The sequence below is a fragment of the Impatiens glandulifera genome, chromosome 5 (assembly GCF_907164915.1).
Source record: "Impatiens glandulifera chromosome 5, dImpGla2.1, whole genome shotgun sequence".
In the NCBI taxonomy this organism is placed as follows: domain Eukaryota; kingdom Viridiplantae; phylum Streptophyta; class Magnoliopsida; order Ericales; family Balsaminaceae; genus Impatiens; species Impatiens glandulifera.
This window is the reverse complement of record NC_061866.1, coordinates 39,205,597-39,228,183: the sequence shown is the minus strand read 5'-3', so window position 1 is coordinate 39,228,183 and position 22,587 is coordinate 39,205,597. Positions and strand designations below refer to the sequence as shown.

At 31.7% G+C, this 22,587-nt stretch overlaps 2 protein-coding genes across 2 annotated transcripts; both read right to left on the bottom strand.

Annotated features, from left to right (window-relative positions):
* Positions 1-10,582: 10,582 nt before the first annotated feature.
* Positions 10,583-14,266, bottom strand: LOC124938085 (subtilisin-like protease SBT1.7). The gene is made up of 2 exons (XM_047478457.1): positions 13,603-14,266; positions 10,583-12,605 (listed from the first exon to the last, which is right to left on the bottom strand). The coding sequence occupies exons 1-2, from the start codon at positions 14,166-14,168 to the stop codon at positions 10,859-10,861; spliced, it is 2,313 nt and encodes a 770-aa protein (XP_047334413.1). The 5' UTR covers positions 14,169-14,266; the 3' UTR covers positions 10,583-10,858.
* A 7,103-nt stretch (positions 14,267-21,369) lies between these two features.
* LOC124940184 (acyl-CoA-binding domain-containing protein 3-like) lies at positions 21,370-22,587 on the bottom strand. The gene is made up of 2 exons (XM_047480668.1): positions 21,916-22,587; positions 21,370-21,524 (listed from the first exon to the last, which is right to left on the bottom strand). Exons 1-2 carry the CDS (start codon positions 22,554-22,556, stop codon positions 21,407-21,409), a joined length of 759 nt encoding a protein of 252 aa, XP_047336624.1. The 5' UTR covers positions 22,557-22,587; the 3' UTR covers positions 21,370-21,406.

Here is a 22,587-nt window from a genome sequence, read left to right as displayed (position 1 = left end):
CAAAACAGTTTTGATATAATAATCGAGTTTTTAGTTTTTAGGTTCTAATGAAGTGTAAGGAGCTTTTCAATATAGTTCTTTATACTTCATATGATTGATTGAACCAAAATATGAACATTGACTGTTCATTTTTACCAATTCAAGAATTAAAATTTTCATTTTTTATGAAAATTTTGATTTTGATCAAATATAATTGGGATGGACCAAATATGATTCAAATAGGTTCCCAACATCATTAAAAATATGTTGGGTAGTGTAGAATTTTGAGAGAGAGAAAATAATATTTTATTGCTTGTAATTGTTTGTATATTACATAAGAAGTCTAGTGCTTAAATAGTGAAAAATACATATTAATAAAATAAAGTAAAATAAAATAAAATATCAATAAAATAAAAATCAAATCTATAAATAAAATAAAATAAAAATCAATTATAATTGATTTGAATATCAGCAGCAAATCTTCAATCAAGTAGTAAAACAATTATTCTCATTGATTTGCTACTGATAACATTTCATTCTTGGAATTGTTTCCTTCCAAGATAATTCTACACTCCCCTCAAGTTGGGTAGTAGATGTTGAGATTGCCCAACTTGCCACATACTTCCTCAAATTGCCTTGGTGAGTATGTCAGTCACCTGATGACGGGATGTAACGTAGAGGGGTGCAATAGAGCCTTGGGCAGAGATTGAAGAGGGTGTTGCCGATGGGATGAAATGACAGTGAAAAGGCTTTGAATTGCTGAAGTTTCACTAGATATTGATGATAGCGAGTGACGTTCGAATCGTCGAAGTGTCTTTGAATGGTAATGAAAAGGCTTTGAATTGTCGGAGTTTCACTGGAATTTGATAGTGAAAAGGCTTTGAATTGTTGAAGTTTCACTGGAATTTGATAGTAAAAAGGTTTTGAATTGCCGAAGTTTCACTAGAATTTGATAGTGAAAAGGCTTTGAATTGCCGAAGTTTCACTAGAATTTGATAGTGAAAAGGCTTTAAATTGCCAAAGTTTCACTAGAATTTTTTTTGACTAACTTATAATTGTCAATCGTCTTCCCCGATTATGTATCCTAAGTGGGTGTTAAGCGCTTTGGGACAGTCGGAGTTGATTTTGTTGAGGGCATTTGCAGTAGTAGAGTTGTTATCGTTTTTCTCATAGGTTGGTTGTAGCAAACCGAGATTAGCGGCGAGGAGTCGACAAAGAGCATCCAATTGGACGTCGGTCAAGGAGGTAGCACTAGAAAGCGGCTGCAATTCAGTGGCGGCTGTTGAACGTTCATGCCATGGTATCCAATTGACGGGTTTTTCGAAGATTATCCAACATTTTCTTTGGTGTGACCAGTTTTTTTTGCAATGGTCGCACCATGATCTACTACCATAACGAGCTTTGGTAAGAAGGGCTATAAGTTCAGATTCGACAACTGTCATGTCATCTGGTATACTACCTGACATCATTAGATGAAGTCTTTCTTCATCATGATAAATCTCAGCAAATGATTATTTAATCAATGGTAGTGGCTTTCTTAAAATAATGAATGACCGTATACCATCAAGATTGTTATTTAAGCCCGACAAAAATTTAAAACACCTTTTTTGAGTAGAGTGTTTACGGTAGATATTAGCGTCGATTGGGTTCGTTCAAGGAAGTGATTCGGCGGCGTTGATTTCTTGTCAATAGGTGCATAACGCGGTATAATATTTAGTTACCGTGAGAGTCCCTTATTTAAGATTGAGAATGTTGAGTTCAATCTTAATGAGTTGAGACGTATTGTTGTTTTGAGAGTAGGTTTCTTTGACGGTGTCCCAAATATCTTTTGCGATTTCATATCTGTTGACATAGATTTTAGCCATTTCATGAGTCATGAAATTAACCATCCAGGACATGACAAGACCGTTGTTAGTGTCCCATGCTTTATAGGTGGGATCACCGAATTTGGGAACGACGAGGGTTCCTGTAAGAAATGATATTTTTCATCTGCCTCAAATGTTCATTCTAACGGAGCTTGCCCATTTGAGGTAGTTGTCGCTGTTAAATTTAAAGATTGAGAAGAATTTTGGTCAGTCATGATAGGAGATAGCCGATTGAAAAAAAATAAACTTTTGAGAGCTCTAATACCATGTAGAATTTTGAGAGAGGGAAAATAATATTGTATTGCTTGTATATTACATAAGAAGTATATTGCTTAAATAGTAAAATTACATATCAATAAAATAAAAATCAAATCTATAAATAAAATAAAAATCAAATCAATTATAATTGATTTGACAATCGGTAGGAAATCTTCAATTAAGCAGTAAATCAATTATTCTCATTGATTTGCTACTGATAATATTCCATTCTTGGAATTGTTTCCTTCAAAGATAATTCTATATTTTTGGGTTGTTGTTCTTGAAAAATAATAACAGAAAATCCGATTTTGAATTTTTAAAATTCAAATTTGGGGTTTTTTGTTTGAGATTGATTGGTTGGCTCTAACTTCAACAGAAATCTTGTGAATGATCCTAGGATCGTTTTCCAATTAAAAAATTCAACAAATAGACAGTATACAAACTTATGAAAATAGAAATATAAAAAATTCAATTTTAAACTGAAAGGTTGAATTAAAGGATGATTGGAAGCTTACCAATGATTGAAAAACACTCTTTAGACCTTAAAAAAGTTTTGGGGATGCGTGGATCCAAGATTTAGGGACTTATACAGAATTTTCAAAATTTTAGAAAGCTTGAAGCTTTAATGGCAGATTTCTGAAAATATATGAATGGAGGCTTGAGAGTTGATCTCTTGACTTCAGATTGATCAAAGGAGGTTATTTATAGCATGCCAAGGTCGGTTCATCAGTCAAGAGGGTTGGATTGAGTCAAACAACCATGATGTTATTTTGGTTGTTTTCCGGCCAGTTTTTGACATAGGCCATAATGATGGACCTAGGTGTAGGGAAAATGATCACCGAAGTAGGGTGATCATTTCACCTTTTGAATGGAGTCAAAAGGTTAAGGAACAAAGAAATTCCATCTTTGAAAAATCAAAGATGGTTGTGGATGCTTGCTTATCCATCCGACGTCGCAAGGAAGATGAAGATGTAGGTTAAAACAACGTCTTAGTGGAAAACAACTGATCTCTTCAAGAATACTTATGACCCTATATTAGGGTACCAACTCTGGTAAAACAACTTAATAAGACTGTTAAATTACAAGCTAAAATGCTTAAAGAGGCTGCTAAAAAGGAGCCTAATTACATGGCAATTGTTCTGTATGCCTCTGTCATTGGTTGTATTATGTATGCGATGGTTTGCACAAGACCAGACATAGCACATGTAGTGGGAGTTGTTAGCAGATTCATGAGCAATCCGAGTAGACAACATTGGGAAGTAGTAAAGTGGATACTACGGTACTTAAGAGGAAGTATGGGTCTCACTTTGTGTTTTCGAAAGTTTAATATGGGTTTGGAAGGATATGTTGATGCTGACAATGGTGGTGATGTTGATAGTAGGAAGAGCACAACAGGGTATATTTATACTTTGGGAGGTACTACAATCAGTTGGGTTTCAAAATTGCAGAAGATTGTTTCTCTTTCTAGTTGTGAGGCAGAGTATGTTGCTGTGATAGAAGCTGCTAAGGAAATGATGTGGTTACAACCCTTTTTGCGAGAATTGGGTCAAGACTACGAGGGAAGTGTGTTGCGATGCGACAGTCAGAGTGTCATTCATTTGGCAAAGAATCCTGTTTATCATGGCAGGACGAAGAATATACAGGTTCATTATCATTTCATCCGGTCAGCTTTAGAAGATGGAGTATTAGTTCTTGAGAAGATTCTCGGGAGTGAGAATCCAGCTAATATGTTGACGAAAGTTGTGACAAATGAGAAACTGAAGTTGTGTGCAACTTCAATTGGTCTTATTCGTTAAGACACTAAATGGAAAATCACTACCGATCGAGAGATGATGAAGTTAGTCTCCAAGTGGGAGATTGTTGAGTTATGGAGCCTACAGTTATAATAAACTCTACATTGTTAATTAGAGTTTATTGAGTTTTCTTTTTGGTTTTGGGCTTGGGCCTGACCAAAGTTATTTAGGTTTATTACCTGAATGTTTACCTTATAAATATGTGATTATTAAGGGTTTACATTGTTAAGACAGAATTTTAGAGATATAAAGTGTAAGGCAAAAACTTTGTATTTTTTCTTCTTCTTCATAGTAAAATATGGTGGTGGTTGAAGTGGATGTAGATCAATTTGAGTGAACCACTATAAATCTGTGTGTTCTTGTGTTCTTCTTTCTTGTGTTTTTTACAGATTGTTTTCAAGTAGGTCGGATTTGTGAGATACAAATCTTAACAACCGGTTTGTTCGTGAAAACGCTTCATCTCCTCTATATGGTTAGGGTTTTAACTTTTACAATTGTTTATGATTTATTCTTCTTTCTGTCTTTTACAATCCAATTTCAATTTCGGACTTGGCTTAATTTCTCACATCTCGACTATAAATTGTATGGTTTCTTCATATCTTTCAACTTTTATTTTTCTACCATGTTTGTGGCTTAATCTCATTGCTTCTCTGGCATACTTTAGTCATATATATTCCATTTATATGTAATTTTAACTCTATTTAATAAGATTACTTCGAGGTCGGTAATCGATTTCCTCGCGAAAATACTTCATCTTCTCTATATGGTTAGGGTTTTAACTTTTACAATTATTTATGATTGATTCTTCTTTCTGTCTTTTAAGATCCAATTTCAATTTCGGACTTTGCTCAATTTCTCACATCTCTACTAGAATTTGTATGGTTTCTTCATATCCTTCAACTTTGATTTTTCTACCATGTTTGTGGCTTAATCTCATTGTTGCTCTGGCATACCTTAGTCGTATATCTTCCAATTTATATGTAATTTCAACTCTATTTCATAAGATTATTTCGAGGTCGGTAATCGGTTTGTTCGCGAAGACGCTTCATCTCCTCTATATGGTAGGGTTTTAAGTTTTACAATTTTTTATGATTGATTCTTCTTTCTGTCTTTTAAAATCTAATTTAAATTTCGGACTTGGCTTAATTTCTCAAATCTGGACTTGAAATTGTATGATTTCTTTATATCCTTTAACTTTGATTTTTCTACCATGTTTGTGTGTTAATCTCATTGTTGTTCTGGCATACCTTAGTCATATATCTTCCATTTTATATATAATTTGTTTCAGTTCCATATCTAGTTACGGTAATAGTGATTTAGTGAGAAAATCCTTTATTATGGAGTTGTATCATGTTTTATGACCTCTTTCAGATTTACTGTTTCTATTATATAAACAATTTGAAATTTTCAGTATGTCTTCATATCTTTGTCTAGTCAATCACAACCTGAAATTGGATAAAGACCATACAACGCATTTCTTTGAAGCACACACAATTCAACACCCTTTCATGACAGTAAGAAACTGAATTGTTAGTAAGGACTTCGCTTATTTAACTTGAATCCACCATCTTATACAAATATTTTTCTTCAAATTTGTCACAGAAATCGGATGATCAACTCTGTCTTAGTATATAATTGTTGTTCTTTCTTTAAGTGAAGTTCCTAAATCTTGATATACAAATTCCAGTTGATTGACTAAAACTATGAATGGTTTTATACCTGAATCAAGTTTCCAATTTGATACATACCTTGGATTATGGGTTGTCGTGGATCGTGCTTGTTCGGTTATTTGGCTAAATATATACCCATACCCTATATCAATGGACCGTTATGTCAATTTTTGGATATTTGACACTATAATTTAAATAAAATTTAGTACAAATACACCAACACTATCTACAGAATTTCTTCTTCCTTCCCAACATTAATATACTTGGGACATTTTGGTCAAAATAGGACTTGTCTTATATTAATATATTTTGACTGCAGAGAGTAGTAAAAAATAAATATGGAACCGGAAAACGAAACCCTAGTGAGAGAAAAGCTCTGGAGATTTCCGACGAGAATTTTCTAGCAACAGAATCTTAAATTTCTTCCCCAAATACGTGCACATTCTTATATTCAATCAAGAATCGTGTCGAAATCAAGATCGTTGGCACGTTCGGCACAATCGGCACGATCACCACGTTTGACACGGGTGACAAGGTCAGCACGTTCGGTACATTTGCTTGGTCGCGCGATTTAGTTGATTTGGTAGTCGGTTATGGGAAACGTGGTTAGAGTAAAGATCGTTACACGTGTGGCACATTCAGCACGATCGGCACGATAGGTACGTCTGGCACGTTCGGCACATCGAGGAAAAATCGTCTGGAGTTTGAATAAGTTTGTTTCAAGATTGTTATTCTAACTTTAATCTCTTGTTTTGAAGTCTTATTGGAATATGAGTAAAAGGAAAAATAAAAAGACCAAAGAAGTGAAGGACTTTGTTTTTAAAGGAGTCAAGGTCAAAAAAATGCAGGACTTTGTTCTTAAAGGAGTCAAAGAAATTGTAGTGAATGAAATGAAAAAAAATAGTTGAAAAAATTATTAATGAAAAAGTGCAGGAAATCAGCAAAGACCCAATTGATGCCCAAAATCTTTGGAAAATAATACAGGGAGCAAGGAGAAGAAAGTAGGAGTTTGGATGGTATGGTATAATCAAAGGGCCAATTTATTTGGACTTAAAAAACCAAATCACTAAACTCCTGATGCATGCTAAGAAATGAGAGATTGTATTTAGAAAAGAGAAAATACAAAGCACAACAATTCAGATTAATAGTCACTATCTCGAAGACTAGAAACTCAAGAAGGATGAATAAGAATTGATAGTAAAATAGTTTGTTGCAACAATGAGGGAGTTAATGAATGCTCCTAAATCGAAGACCTATTCTATCAAAATTATTCTACATGGAAAATCAATGAAGTCTGGGAAAATAACATTGGGAAAAAGGCTAAAGATCATGTATACAAAGGAAAAATCTACTTAGGCAATGTACATACAAAAGTGAGGTACTGAATTCTCCTTTTAAATTTAAATTGCCTTCTATAGTATAAGAAAATTGTGTTAGGGAATGGGAAATGTAGTGGTAGGAAACTACATAGGAAAGAATAGAGTTTCATTCATAGTCACTAAAGATGCACTTATGAAGCAATGAGAGGAAAAGAAATTGGAGAAAATTTCAGCAAATGTACATGATCTTTAGCCTTTTAAGAAGGGATCAAATTTGGATGAAATTATGAAAAATGAACATACATATATTGGATCCAACTGCATGAAGTTGGAAAGATGGTCTGAAGATTTGAACATATTAAGCAAACCTAAAGAAACAACTCAGATATGGTTCAAACTTTGGAATATCTCTGTACACATTTATAATGTAGAAGCTCTTAGTGATTTTGCAAATTTATTGGGTATGCCATTATACATGAACCCAATTACTAAAGGAGAATAACACCTATCATTTGCTATAATTAGCATTGAGGTGCATCCTAAAAGCACACTGCCAAATAGTATGACATTAGTAGACAGAAAAGGAAAATCTACTATCATGGAAATCACTTATGAGTGAAGGCCATACAGATGCACTTTCTACAATACCTTCCAACATGCAAGCCCAAATTGTAATTTCGCTAAAGAAGAAGATCAGAAAATTCATAAAGGCCAGAAAATAAAGATGTAGAAAAAAGAAACAGAGGTGCATGTTATCATATAGAAGAATGTGGTTAAAGATCAGAAAATGGAAGATAAAGAAAATTATGTACAAGACAAAAGTAGTACGATGAAGGAGGTGGAACCTCAACCTAATCATGTTGAAGAGATAATTGAGGATTATCAATCAAATCAAGTTGAAGTGGTTGCTGATGTAAATAGAGAGGAAGATACTCAAACTAATCAAGAGGAAGAAGAGAATTCTAAGGTTGATATAGAGGAATCCAATGTTGTTGAGGATTCTAAAGCTGAAGTTGAAGAAAATAAAGATAATGATCTTGAAATTCAAGTTGAGAAAAAACAAGGTGAAAAACTTAGAAATACTGAAGAATATTATTTTTATCAAATCAGAACGGATTCATATAAATGAAAAAAATCAAAATGAGAATAGGTAGTATTCATCACCTCTTCAGTTCATCCCTCTTTCATTGTAAGAGTAAGGGGAAGGGGAAGAGGAAGAAAATTTGTTGAAACATCAGGTTGGTATGAAAATAGAAATCCTGATTAGGATAATTAGGATTTGATACAATTTAGAATCTTTGTTTGTAATCTTTGTTTTTCGTATGTTTGATGACTACTAATCAGGTTCTTTAGGGTTGTTTGATTGTCATATTTTAATCATAGTTATGGTTTGTCTAGTTTTGATTCTTGACCCTCCCACTTTTGAGATTTTAATAAAATGGTTTTAACCGTTTTCCAAAAAAAAAAGATAGAACATGATCATAAGACTGGAGTTGAGGCTTCACTAAAAGGTCCCATTTTATGCATCAACAATTGTGGCTTCTTTGGAAGTGCAGCCAACATGAACATGTGTTCAGAATCTCACAAAGATGAGATATTAAAGTATTTTGTGTTCCGCAGCGACGCATTCATGAAATAAGCACAAGTAGAAGCAAACTAATGTTACTTGTCGGAATGCTTGTTAGGTCTATCGTCCATTTACAAACATGCACAAACAAGCCCTATCTCAACAATGGAGACTGAAGTGTGGCGCCGCCCGGTTAGAGATCGAGCAGGAGAGGAGAAATAAGAGAACTTGGTCATATGGTGATTATTGTTGTTGGATCTGAACTGCAACATTCAGATCATATCGACTTGATCATCATCGTCTAATTTTGAGCTCGTTTTTCCTCATGATTTCTTCTCTATCATGATTAATAATTAATCTCTTACAATTTTTTGTTGTTGTATTATCCATTTGACAACTAATTTGTGATTCTATTTCGACTTGATGTTTTTATTTGTTCTGAAGTGTAATGTGCTCTTAGTCTTGGTCATTCTCCATGTGAAAATATATTCAACTAGTTACATGTTTCTTCTTCAGCATTCTTGTCTTTCCAATGATGTCTCACTAGTACTCAAATGATGGTCACTTGAGTTTTAATGTGAAGGCATAGTACATACTAACAATTTTCACATATACGAACACAGACCAAATATGATTTCAGCGATTAACTTTTAGAGTAACTTTCCTTGGCTGCAATTCACTGTAAGTTAAATGTTAGAACTATGTTGAAATATTTGATCAATCACCATCTTTGAATGTTAAAGTTGGAAGTAGTTTAGCACTTCATATTGTTCCACCACTAAATCGTACAGTGCTTTGTAATAAGTTGTCTTAACATATAGAAACAGAAGGAAAAAAAAGACATTTTATTAATCAATGTATATGATCAAGTTCAACTTTACAATTTATTTAAATAAATATAACATGTTAACTAATTAAATTTTTTTTATTTAATTTTTTTTATTTTCTATGAAATGTTAGTGTTTTTATTTAATTTATAAAATAAATTAAAATATTAAAATATCTAACAAAAACTGCAGAAATAAAAATAAATAAATAAATTTTAAAAGAATTGTTAAAAAAATAGTAAAAAAAAAGATTTTTGGCAACGTTTGAGTTATTGTTACCGGCGTTTAAAAAAGTGTTGTTAAACGTCCCTACCTTTTGGCAACGCTTAAATTAGTAGTACCAACGCTTAAATAAGCGTTGTTAAAACTTGCGCCTAACCTGCTTCCAGCAACGCAAGAATAAGTGTCGGTAACATTTTTGGCGACGCTTTTGAGGCAGTGATCTTTTTAAGCGTCGTCGTAAATTTTTTGTTTTAGTAAGTGGGGAACACAAATATCATTCGCATCCCATTCTCGGCTAACGAAACAATTCAGATCGGAAACAACTGAACGAATTAATTGTCAACCCTAAACTCAAGTAACAAAAGTGGGTCTTAAGAGATTAAATATTGTAAGTTTGAATATTCTAGCCTAGTGGCAACAAGAGGTGGATATCCCCCAGGCCTCCATGAGGTCCTGGGTTCGAGCCCGTCAGGCGGCAAGTTCTGCGCCTGGTTAATTGGTTAAGTATGTTTGCGGGCTATGTACTTAACCCGCGGGGATTAGTCGCACTCCATAGGAGTAGCGGAACCCAGCGTTCTCAAAAAAAAAAAAAAAAGTGGGTCTTAAGAGATTAAATATTGTAAGTTTGAATATTCTCACTTAAAATATCTTAAATGGAATTAAAAGTAATTACATGTCGATATTTAATAATTTTTACATTAACAAATATTCATATCACTTAATTTTTAATTTTATAAATGAATTTTATATTTTACTTCATTCAAAATATTATATATTTAATTTAATAATTAAAATTTAGTATTTATCACTTAATTTTACATTTTTTTCAAATGTACCTAACATTTAGTTGATTGGAAATGATTATATATTGAGTTATTGATTTTGTAGTTAATAGCCGGTTTTATGGGTTATAACTTTGTCCGTTATAACTACTTTTACAAGTTATTTAGGGTAATATAGAATGGAGACCATTATTAAGTTATCATTTTGGGTAATTACTATTATAATGTCAACTCTTATGAGATCATATTTGTTGAAAATGAAGAGATGTTGTATTATTAAATATAATTTATAGATTAGGGTGTTAAATAATGAATTAATTGACTTCAATATTTAAATAATGTACACTTACTATTAATGTGGAATAAATTAGGAGGTAGGTTGTATGATTTATGGTCCAAATTGGCATAATAATTAAATGAGGACTATCTTACATATTATCTTGTTTGAAGATTGAAATTTATTATAAGGCAATGACAGTATTATACAATTAGTTGATTCAGACATTAATTTTAACAATAGTAAACTTCATTGTCATTGAAAACAACTTCAAACCTGTCGATTTATATGTGATTGACTTATGTCCAGCTCACGGCGATCGGGCTTTTGACAATATGATCACCGTCAGACCACTCTAACTGCCCAAACACGAAAGTGTTCACCGGCTCAGAAGTCTTTGCGGTTATAGTGACCGTAAATGATTTCTTCTCGTTTAGTTGGGAAAAACTAAGTGATTGTGGCTCAACCGACACCTCAACCGATGCACTTTGTACCTTGGCCGATACTATGTAAGTTGACGCCTTAGAATCCACGTTCGTCAATGTTCGTGGATATTTTTTCACCAAGAGTGTGGAGTTGTTGTTGCTTAGGAGTGGTAGGGCGAAGGAAGGATAATTTAGGTCCGAAATTGCGTAATTCTTAGTCATGTCACAAATGAAGATTTTCCCGGATAAAGTAAGAATTTGCGTGGGAGTGTAGTTTATTGCACATAGGAAGTTCAAGTAATCGTTGATGTCTAGGTCATATACTAGTCCCGGATCTAGAGATAATATAGGGTTCACGTGACCCGAACCATGATCAAACGGCGTAGATGGTTTTTCCGTGGAAATGTCTTCAAGTGATTGGCCGTTTTTGTAAGTGGTGTAGGCCGTGGTCATGAGGGCAGATCGGATAGCCGCCGGACTCCAATCAGGATGGGCTGCCTTGACTAAGGCGGCTAGACCACTCACATGCGGGCACGACATTGACGTGCCCGAGATTATATTAAATGGGACCCGTCTCGTATCGGTTGTGAGATCTGAGGGTCCCATCGCACCGGACCAACCGGCTAAGATGTTGACACCCGGGGCAATGATATCCGGCTTCAATATTTGGGGATCCAGTGGATTTGGTCCTCGAGAACTGAACGCCGCCACCACCGGCGACGGCTCAATCCCCACCTTAGTGCCTTGAAATAGAAATGTGGCGGTTGGATTTGGAATTGATAACAAGTATTTCTTTATTTCCTCCCCAAATCTTGCGCCCACCGCTGAAGCCGGTAATAGATGAGCATCCGCCAATAGTTCCTCACCGTTCGCCGGCGAGTTAGCCAGAATCATCCCCACCCCACCTGCTTCCTTAACCACGACCCCTTTCTGAACCCTAGAGTTCCCTCCACGATCACAAAATACAATCTTACCCGTTACCTTTTCCGGTATCAACGATCCAATCATACAAAGATTCCCATTCGTTGCATTGCTCACGTTTCCGGCATAAACCAGGGGATACAACTTATCCCCAAAACGCGAATCGCCTGGATAAAGTGATACGCCCGAAAAATTTAACCCGTTCCCGAGTACGACGTACACGGGAAAGTCACGGTCGAGAGTTCCTGCTCCGACCGTGGTTATCCACGGGGCCACATTCGTCAAACTATATGGACCAGGACCACCATTTCCAGCCGAGCACGAGACTAAAATTCCTTTTTCCATCGCCGAAAACGCTCCAATTGCAACAATGTCTCGATAATAATCAGTGTCTCCACCGCCAAGAGACATGGATATGATATTTACATTATCGGAAATGGCAGAGTCTAGGGCCGCCATTATGTCCGAACTAAAGCAACCTCCTAGCCAACATACTTTATAGACGGCAACACGGGCTTGAGAGGCCATTCCTTTTGCAGTCCCGGGTGCATAACCGAATAGGCTTGCACCCGAGACAGGTGAACCAGCTGCGGTTGTGGCCGTGTGAGTTCCATGACCTTCATCGTCCCTAGGTGACTTGGATTCCTTAGTAACATCAATTGGCTGACCTAGAGACGCTTCATAACCTTTGCTAAAATACCTGCATTAACATACGAGGTATTCAAATCATTAATTAGTAAATATTGTAGTTAGTCATTTGATAATTCAATAATATTAGTTATATTTATTTTCTTATATTTAATGTTTAGTAATTTTTTTTTAATATAAAAATATTAACACTCAGTTAAATTTGAATGTATACATAGTAAACATTTTAAATTTTACACTATTACAATTTTGGGTAACAATTTGAGTATAGGGCTTAAATTAAATTGTACATGTAACACATGTATTTTTATTTTAACTTAATTTTTTTCTTAATTTATTTATTATATTTATAAAAAAAATAAAAATTCTCTCTTTATTTTATTTTTTCAACTATTCTCTCACGTCACATCATTAAATCCATTTATAACATTGTATATTCTCGAAACAAACACTGAATTTAAAATATAAAAAATCCATTTAAAATTATAGACCGCATAAAAATTTTCTCTTTGAATTTTTTCAAATCTTTCATCAAATCACACATTTCTTTCCATCTGTATTCGACAAATTAAAATGTGTAGAGCTTGATAAAACACTTCATTTTAAAAAAAATTAATTCAAAACATCTATAAATCTATTTCATTCACAAATATGTCAAATTAATTAGAAAAACGAAAATAATAAACTAGAATAACAAAATTAACGCTTTTATTTCATAAAAAATTCAAATAAATAAAATTGCAATAATTCAACCTTAAATAACACTATTCAAGTATGAAGTTTCGTTGAGTGAAAACGACTTATATTTGTTAAAAAAAAATAATGATATTTTCAAATAAGTTAAAAGTGTCTTTTTTATAGAACCCACTTTTAAAAGTGTTTCCATGTGCACTCTAATGTTCTTAAAAAGGAACAAGACAAGTAAGTTAATTAAAAAAAAAAAAATTAATTGATTCCATTATATAAGAAGTTTGTAAACTTAATAGATCTTCATCTATAAATTGAAGGATCTGTTTTATCTTCTTCCCCAAAGAGATGAGAAAGATTACCTGGCTCCAATAAGCTTCCGATTACAATTAACAGATGAAAAATTAGTACCAGATTCACAGATCCCCTTCCAAGAACTCGGGATCGGTCCAAGTCCAGCATCATCAAAACTTTTACTTTCTGGCCAAACACCAGTATCCAAAACCCCAACAATTATTTCACTCACTGAGTTCGAATCAGGAAACAAGCCCGAGTTAACATCGAGTCCCAAGAACATGGGAGTCCGAGTTGTATGCAACTCATACTTCGTCTCCGGCAAGACGGCAACAATTCCGGGCCGGGTTTCAAGCTCACGAGCTTCCTCCGCCGTTAATCTTGTAGAGAACCCATGTATGGCATTGGTGTATGTGTAGAGCATTTCGGCCGAGTTTGAGACTGATTTAAGTGAATAATCGAACCAAGTTATATGGTCGTCGGAAAAACTCGCCGGAGTTTGGGATTTCGACATGTGAATTATGTAAGTAGTGATTTGGTTTTGATCATTGTGGGTTGAAAGACAGTGTATGTTGAGGGAGAAGTATGACAGAAACAGAGTAATAACAAGAAGAAGCATACCGGAGATCTCCATGTTTCCGGCGCCGGCGCCGGCGGCGGTGGGGAATTTGGAAGAAATTAAATGAAGGGAAACGATGGAGGACCAAGGTTCACTGGTTAGAGAGAGTTAATATATGAACCAGTCTGTCTAACCATATATATATATATATAAGAAAAAAAAGAATTATATATTTTAAATAATAATATATTATAAATAAAATTATTAATTTTATTAAAAAATCAAAATATTGTTAATTAAGTGTTTGTTTTGTATTAAAAATATACATGCTTTAATGGTAATGCAAATACACATAAAAAAAAAAATCATTCATTCCAATTATTTTAAGCACTTAGTATAAGAAACATTGTATTAAATGTCGAATAAACACGTCGTAAGTAAACATGTACGGTATAAAATTTCAATGTTATTTTATAATATCATATAAAATATAAACAATATTAAAAATTAAATAAAAGGCCAGAGAGAGAAGAACGTGGGGGTCCCGTGATGGGTTTGTCTGTAGCATTGAATTATTGCACAATCGTAACATAATATGGTGTGGTATGTAATGGTTTGTTTGCATACTAAATACACAAAGTCTTCCTTTCAGGTGGGAAAATTTTAAGTACAATTTTTATTTAGAGAGCATGTTATAATAGAATTACAAACTCTAAGAAATTGAGAAAAAATAAGATGTATTAGAATTACAAACTCTAAGAAATTGAGAAAAAAATAAGATGTATTGTATATTGAATATTGAATGTTTGGTTGATGAAGCAATTTTTTAGGCCACATTAGTCGAATGTATTGAGGTGTTAATTATCATTACGAACTACTTTTAACTTCCGGGTAAACGGATTAAGTTTTCTATTATGAAAACGGATTAGATTATAAATAAAAAAAATTTGTATTTTTTTCTTAACACAGTAAGATTAAGAGAGAGAGTGTGCAAATTTAAGTTTTTTGCTTTTCACTTTGTTCTTTGACTGATTTAGAGAGAGAGAAGGGTTGAGAGAGTTTTTAATTGTGGAGTATTCCAATCATTCTTTGTTTAATCACTTCTTTAATTTGAGAGCATGGTATTTAGTTTCTACTATTGTCATTTCTTTGATTTAGTGAAACTTATCATTCTCGTGGACGTAAGTCGATTTTGACTGAACCACATATATTATGTTGTTATTGTTTTGTGCTATTTATTTCATTTTTGATAAATTTGTTGTTCGTCATAGATGATTTGAAAACTAATTTGTTGCAGCTTTGATTTCTAAGAAGATTCGTAGTTTTATTGTTGCAAAACTCACATTCAGAAGTCTTAACAATCCGGTTAGACCTAGATGAAAAAAGTATTCGATAAACGTTTTGTGGCTTGTGTAGCCCATGACCATATCGGATCAATCATCATAAGTTATATATAACTGCAATGTGGAGTTACTTTACTATTTCTTACGCTCTTATAGTAATGATTGAATTTCATAACATCATCTTTGAATCCGGCTCGATTATTATAGATCTATTGAAATGTTTGTGTCAAATTAGAAAATTTGTTGCTGATATTAATTTTTTTATTTGATTATGCACGTAATTTTAGTTTAAATTTTATTAAAAGAGAGAGTAACTGACTTTGTTGTATTATCCAGAGTACTTTGTTGATTTAAATATTAATCAAACTTAATTTTTGTTGGTAAAAGTAAATAATATTAATTTTAAAATAATTTTTGTAATATATTATTTGATCAAATTATATACGGATATTAATCTCTTTTAAATTGTTATACATCCTTCACATCTTTTACATAGTTTCTCTTTGGATTTAAAAAAAAAAACAACAAAAATTAATTTTTCAATTCACATCCTTATTTTAAATTATTATTTTATATTTTATTTATATATATCAATACTTTTTAAGTCTTTATATAAAAAATAATCATTACTTTCTCAAAATCATCACCCATTATTATTTTTTTCTCCTTCTAAATTAATAAAACATCCATCCGAACAAGGAATATACCCGAACAAGGCCCTAGTTTGATTCTATTTTAAATATTGGTATATATATATTTTTATATTATACACAACCTTAAATGCTAAATTTTTTTATTTAAAAAAAATTAAAGGTTATTTATATTTTGACCACTAAATAATTTAACAATTTGTTTAGGAATAAAATTAGGCTACTTGTATTTAAGATATTTTAAGATATAAATAGTCAGTCACATCATGTTTTTTTTTTCTTTCAAATATCAATAAACATCACTCAATCCTCTTAAACAAAAATAGAGAAAACGTTGATTTTCAAATAAGCATTTAAACTAGGGATGTTTGGTTTAATTGATCAGAGAATTTAATTTATATAATAAATGAGGCAACTTTTTAGGTTTCTTTATTTTGTGAGCCGTACTGTTTCAAGGTGTTTTGGGATTTTCAAATAAATTATGTCAAACAAAAATCAATTTTTGTTATATATATATATATATATATATATATATATATATTTTATTTTAACACCTAAATAATAATATTAACTATAGTATGGATTAGGGTTTAACATTTTGACTTTTTCAAGACACATAAACAATGATATTTTTTACATGATAAAATGATTTAATTGTGATTATTTTTTTTTAGGTTGGGGGGGGGGGGAATGGTTTTTTTTCTCTATTAGTAAAAGTAGAAATATAACTCCTCTTCCATTCAATTATATAAATATATATGCATTATTGGATAGTACCTAACTAATTTATTTAATCCATATAAAATCCAAATTCAATTTATTTTGTTTGAATTATTCAATTCAATTTATTTTGTGGTAGGTATAGATTAGTAAGCCCATTTGACTTAACTATATAGTGTTATTAATAAATTGCCACATTTAAAGTATTTTTTTTAAATGAAAACAAAATTTACTTAATTTATAAATATAGTAAAATAATTATATAAAATTATTTTTCTTCCTTATTTTCACTCATATCCTCTTTTATCAAGAACTTTATTAAATTGTCAAATTAAATATTTTTTTTATTGGGATCATATTTATTTATTTATTTAAAATTATATTGATACAATTTTAATTTTAATCTTTATTAAATAAATATAGACTAAAAGTATTAGTTATATAATTTAAGTATTATTTAATTATATAAATTGATAATTTAATAGTATAAACTAAACAAAAATATTTTAAAAATTAATTCTTTATTTATTTTTTTCTAGAAAAACAGAAAAGTTAAGAGATTGTATTAATATTTTAAAAATAAATAAACTTGACTTGATGGATACAAAATTCAAATTTGGAGCCTCAAACATTAGATCCTAACTATAATTAGGACACCATATAATTTATTACATGATATCATTCATTTATTTTATGGGTAGGATTAATAAAAATTTGTTGAGAATATAGTATGAATTTCATTTTGTTTTAAAAAATATTAATAATGTAAACTTACTTATTATTAGTTGCATAATAGATAACTCTATCTGAATTAAAAAAAAAAATTATTGCAAAATCATATTGTGGCGAGGCTTATAAACCAATGAGATATTGGTGACTCGTCGCATTTCCTCACCCACACCCAAATTTGTTTATCGGTTAGACATGACACAAGCAATTATGCTCTCATTTATTCTTCAATGATATCAACCATACAATCGACAACTGATATTTCGGTTTGAAACCTCAACCACTAATGTTATCATATACGGTTACAACTCTTTCATTACAAATTGTTTTTATTTTTTTGTAATGCAAATAATTGGAGTTGTGTTGATTTATCATATACATAAACGTGAAAATATGAGAATAAGATTTCCAATGAGTAGTCATAATGGATGACAAGTTGATAATAATTGCAACAAGACACCAGAAAAAACATGGACATTAACAGGAACCATAATAAAACCTCGAATATACTCGCAAAGACTAAGAAACTAAGAGACTTTAGTCGTCAACCCTGCTAGAGTATAAGAAAACCCAAAGGCCCACATATCAATTGATGAAGGACTAGGAGGACCACAACGTCTCTAAGATGGAACAAATTAAAGGAACATGCATGACTTAATTGAAGGATATAAAGGTTCACAAAATAGCTGGAAAAAAAAAATATCAAATATTAATTAATTGTATCAATTTATCATTTAATCTATAATTTGTGTGATTTATCATAATATAGTAACCTTATTCTTTAATTGGAGTTCATCCATCTAATTTTCAAACAAAAAACATGTGGTTAAAATTTTAACTCAATTTATTTATTAATGTTAGGTGTTAATATTGACTTTATTTCAGAACAAAATGTTATATCTAGATTTGGGTAATACAATGATATCACAAATAGATTTTTGGATCAGATATGCATACATTTTCAACACAAATTCGGTAAAAATAATACGCTTAAGAAACGGGGTGGGCACATAGTTCATTTTACTCGTGCCAATTGACAAGGAAAATATATTATACATAGTTATTAATCATGAAATCGATCACTTTAATCTAAAATTATTCAAATTCAGAATGACTTGTAATGAGTAAATAATAAACCACATGCAGTTTGAAATAGACATAATTGATAGCTAGCAAAATATTGAAGAAAAAATGAAATAAATAATATTTTTAAGTGGGGAATGTTTTAATTTGAAACATATATATATTATCTACAATAGAAACAAATTGTTTGTGCGTGATTGATGGTGGTGTCTTTTTTGTAGAATTTTTTTTTTCTAATTTGTGACTTAGTACATTCTAAAGATAAAAATGAATTAGGTGACTTTAATCTATCTCTTCTTCTTTTTTATAGAATTATTTTTCCTGAAATAATAAGTTTCCTATTGGTTAATAATTCATTATTTTAGCTAAACCCCCAAAAAAATATTTACATTAATAAAAACAAACTCCTATAAACAAAATGAGGAAAGAACATTCTAAATCAGGATCAATTAATTGAGGTCTTCTGAAAAGTAATTTGATTTTAAATTGACTTTTTTTAATCTACTGCATCTGACACTGAATTTAGAGTTGAGATGATTTGAAAAAAATTGAAATAGGCTCAAAATGATAATGAAATTTTTTTAAATAACTGAATAAAATAAATTTTATCATTTTTAATAATTATATAAACAAATAATGAATTATATTAAAATTTTATAAAAAATTAAAGAAAATATTGTATTTTTACCCTAAAAAATATTAAATAATCTCCTTATTTACATCAATTAAAATAATAAGATCATGTTTGTCATATGTTTCTGGATTCAGATGATATTATATTTAAAACTGGACATAATCAGGCATAAATTGAGAAATTTATCAGTTGTTTTCTCAAACTTTTTCAGATTCGAATACCTAAACAAAAAAAAAACATAATTAAGTGTTACTATATACCAAGAATGTCCATCCAACCAAACTCCAAAGTTCATTTGCATTCCTCCTGCATTTACAAAACAAACCAAGTCCATGTTAAATCTTCGGTTCAAACCCGCTAGAGTAGCTTAAATGAAAATGGTTTATATATTTGGTTTCAGGTTCAATTTGCACTAAAAACGCTCTGATTTAAAAAGGGATAATATAGTGGAATTATACTAACCACTAATAGGAATAAACCCCGATTACAAAAAAAAAATATTAAAAATCATACCTATATGCAAGAGAAAAGTGGAGATACAGTTTATATATACCAAATAATAAAAACAAATAATGTATATAACAAGTTTAGATAACTCATTAATTAGGTCATGCAGAATTGATTACAAATATATCTTGAAAATTGTCAAAAGAGAAAGGAATCCATTTTGTTTGATTTTCAAACATCGAATATCCAAATTGGAACCATTCCATTGTTCTATTTGACTACCACATCCAATTTTACTTAACTTTCAAAACATTCGCATATATGATCTTAGTCGTTTCTCAAATTAAACTTAGAACACTTAACTGAAACAGGGTCATTTCCATTTCACATGATAATGAACTATTTCCAGATGGTCAACCAATGTTCTTATTGAATACTCTATTTGTAAGAGTTTTTGTCATTATTTATTCTTAACATGGTAACCTACATTATTTCTAATAACAATAAATATTATTCAAACTAATCTGATTCTGGATGATAAACCAAAAAAAATGCAATTTTCCATATATGTTCATATTTCATTGTATCTTTCATTTACTGACATAACTACATTTCTATAGAGAACAATGGACTTAACTGATATAATATCACATTATTTATGACACATTTATGCAAAGGAGGGAAGCTTCTTCCATGTGGATTATATGCTTAAATTAATCTGAATCAAGTCAGATCCAATATGCCAACATAAAAATGGTACATGAGGATCACACAAAGGAAATAATTTACGCCAAAAAAGAAGAGGAAGACGATGAAAAAGAGGATGGCTTCTAGAGCGGGTATCACTTTCAAGGGAGATAAGGTGTGAAGGAAGCATGTGAATATTTTGATGATTGAAGAAATGGTCTTCAGAAATGATGGAAGATAAAAAGCAAAACTTGAATATAAACGATATTAGCTCCAATGCGATATGAAAGTGAAGTCTAATGCGAGCAAGAGAAAAAGAGCATAGATATGAAATAAAGGGAATTGGGGAAGAGTCTCCCATTTCTGTGATTGAAGCTTGAGATTGATGATTTTGGTTAATTGGGCTTTTTGGCCAACACAGAGCCACTGATGGAGTTATATTATACCAGTTTGTATTGGTGTTAACTTTATTAATACAAGCTTCAAGCTTTTCAAAAAATGAAAAAGGGCAACATAATGGTCTAACAAGCAGATCTAGGGCACATAATCAAAATCCAAAAGGGGATAATTGTGGCTAAAGATAATTACTAAATAATTAGAATAGTATTTCTTTTTCAGTTTATTAGTTTAGTATTTATCTTTCTTATTTAATATGACAGTGTTTTATCTTTTCATGTAGGATTAGGATTAGACTAGTACAAAAACATATATAAGTTGCAACTTATTATTATTAATTTCGATTTGTTAACTCTTGTGGTCTAACCCACTAGTGTAACTCAAATGAAAAGAGTTCTTGCTTAAGAGACCAAAGATCTCAGTTCGATTTCTACTAAGAATGCCCTAAGTTGAAGTAGGGGACATGACTTTACAGGGTCGTGCTAACTTCCTAAATTCGAAAATAAAACTTGGTCTCTCATTAAAATTCACTAGGCATCTCTCCCCTTCTTGGTTTGCAAACCCTAGAGTTTGAACTCTATCATAATGCTTATAAAAAAAATAAGACATTTTGAGATCTAGAAACTAAGAACTTACATTGACATCTCTTTGTTTCCAATCAGGAATGCTCTTTGACAGAAGGGAAATATATAGTTCCATAGCAGTCTCCCTATTCATGTCCATTAGTTGTTGCCATGCATTCCTATAAAATGGAAATTGTTTATAAATAGACCAATTTTCTTTTCAAAAGATGTGAAAAACAAAACAGACATTACTTAGTACCATGAACCCTAAAATGAAAACTTCAGTGCACTAAAACAACCAAAGTTTCATACATCAATTTTTCCACAAGAAGAGAAGAAGTCATACAGATGACCTTAGATATGTATTTGAATCAACTATGTGAGAATTAAAGGGATCTTGATTGATACAAACTGAGGAAATTAGCTTTTGTATGAATAGGTGTAACCTACTATGCACAATAAATATAGATTATGATCTAAGGACAAATAAAATATAAGTTATCAATCAAGTTTGATTCTAGGGTTCATAACAAATTATTAAAAGTGAATGAAAATGAGAAGCTAATTTACCACTTTGCACGGGCAGTAATCTTCAAAGCCATAGGTTGTGGAGCAATACAAGGACCTTCAAGAACAATCTTACTAAGACCATATAACTTCAACTTCACATCATTTCCAAGACTTTTTGATTCTTCAACAAATACCAATGCATCACCAAAATCCTTCTCCAGTTCACTTCTCTCTACTCCCTCCCAATCATCATCCTCATTTCTCTCCCATCCTTCCAAATCCATTAAATTATCAACATTAATTTCCTCCATACCTGATTCAATCTCAATCTCACGAACTACTTGATCTTCACATAACACAGAACTTTCATCAATCACATGATAGACAGAATCATCAGTCTCAGCAATAGTTAATCCCTCCTCTGCTTTCAACTCAACCAATTCCAACAAACCCCTTTCATAAAACCCGTGTTTCTTCAATGGTGATCCACTGGTTTCAACCTTAGTTGTCTTGTCATCATCAACAAGTGGTTCCTCTGAACTGAAACTTTTTCCTTCAAAAACAAAGGACCCAACTCCCTTTTTTGGTGGAAGATCACGAGAACCCACCATTACAAGGTGCTTACCGATGACAAAAAGGGCAAGAAGAAGTAGAAAGAGATTGATGCAGAGGTAGATGAGAAGTTCATGTAAAATCTCCATCTTTAAGCAGCAAATGGGTGAAGGGTGAAGA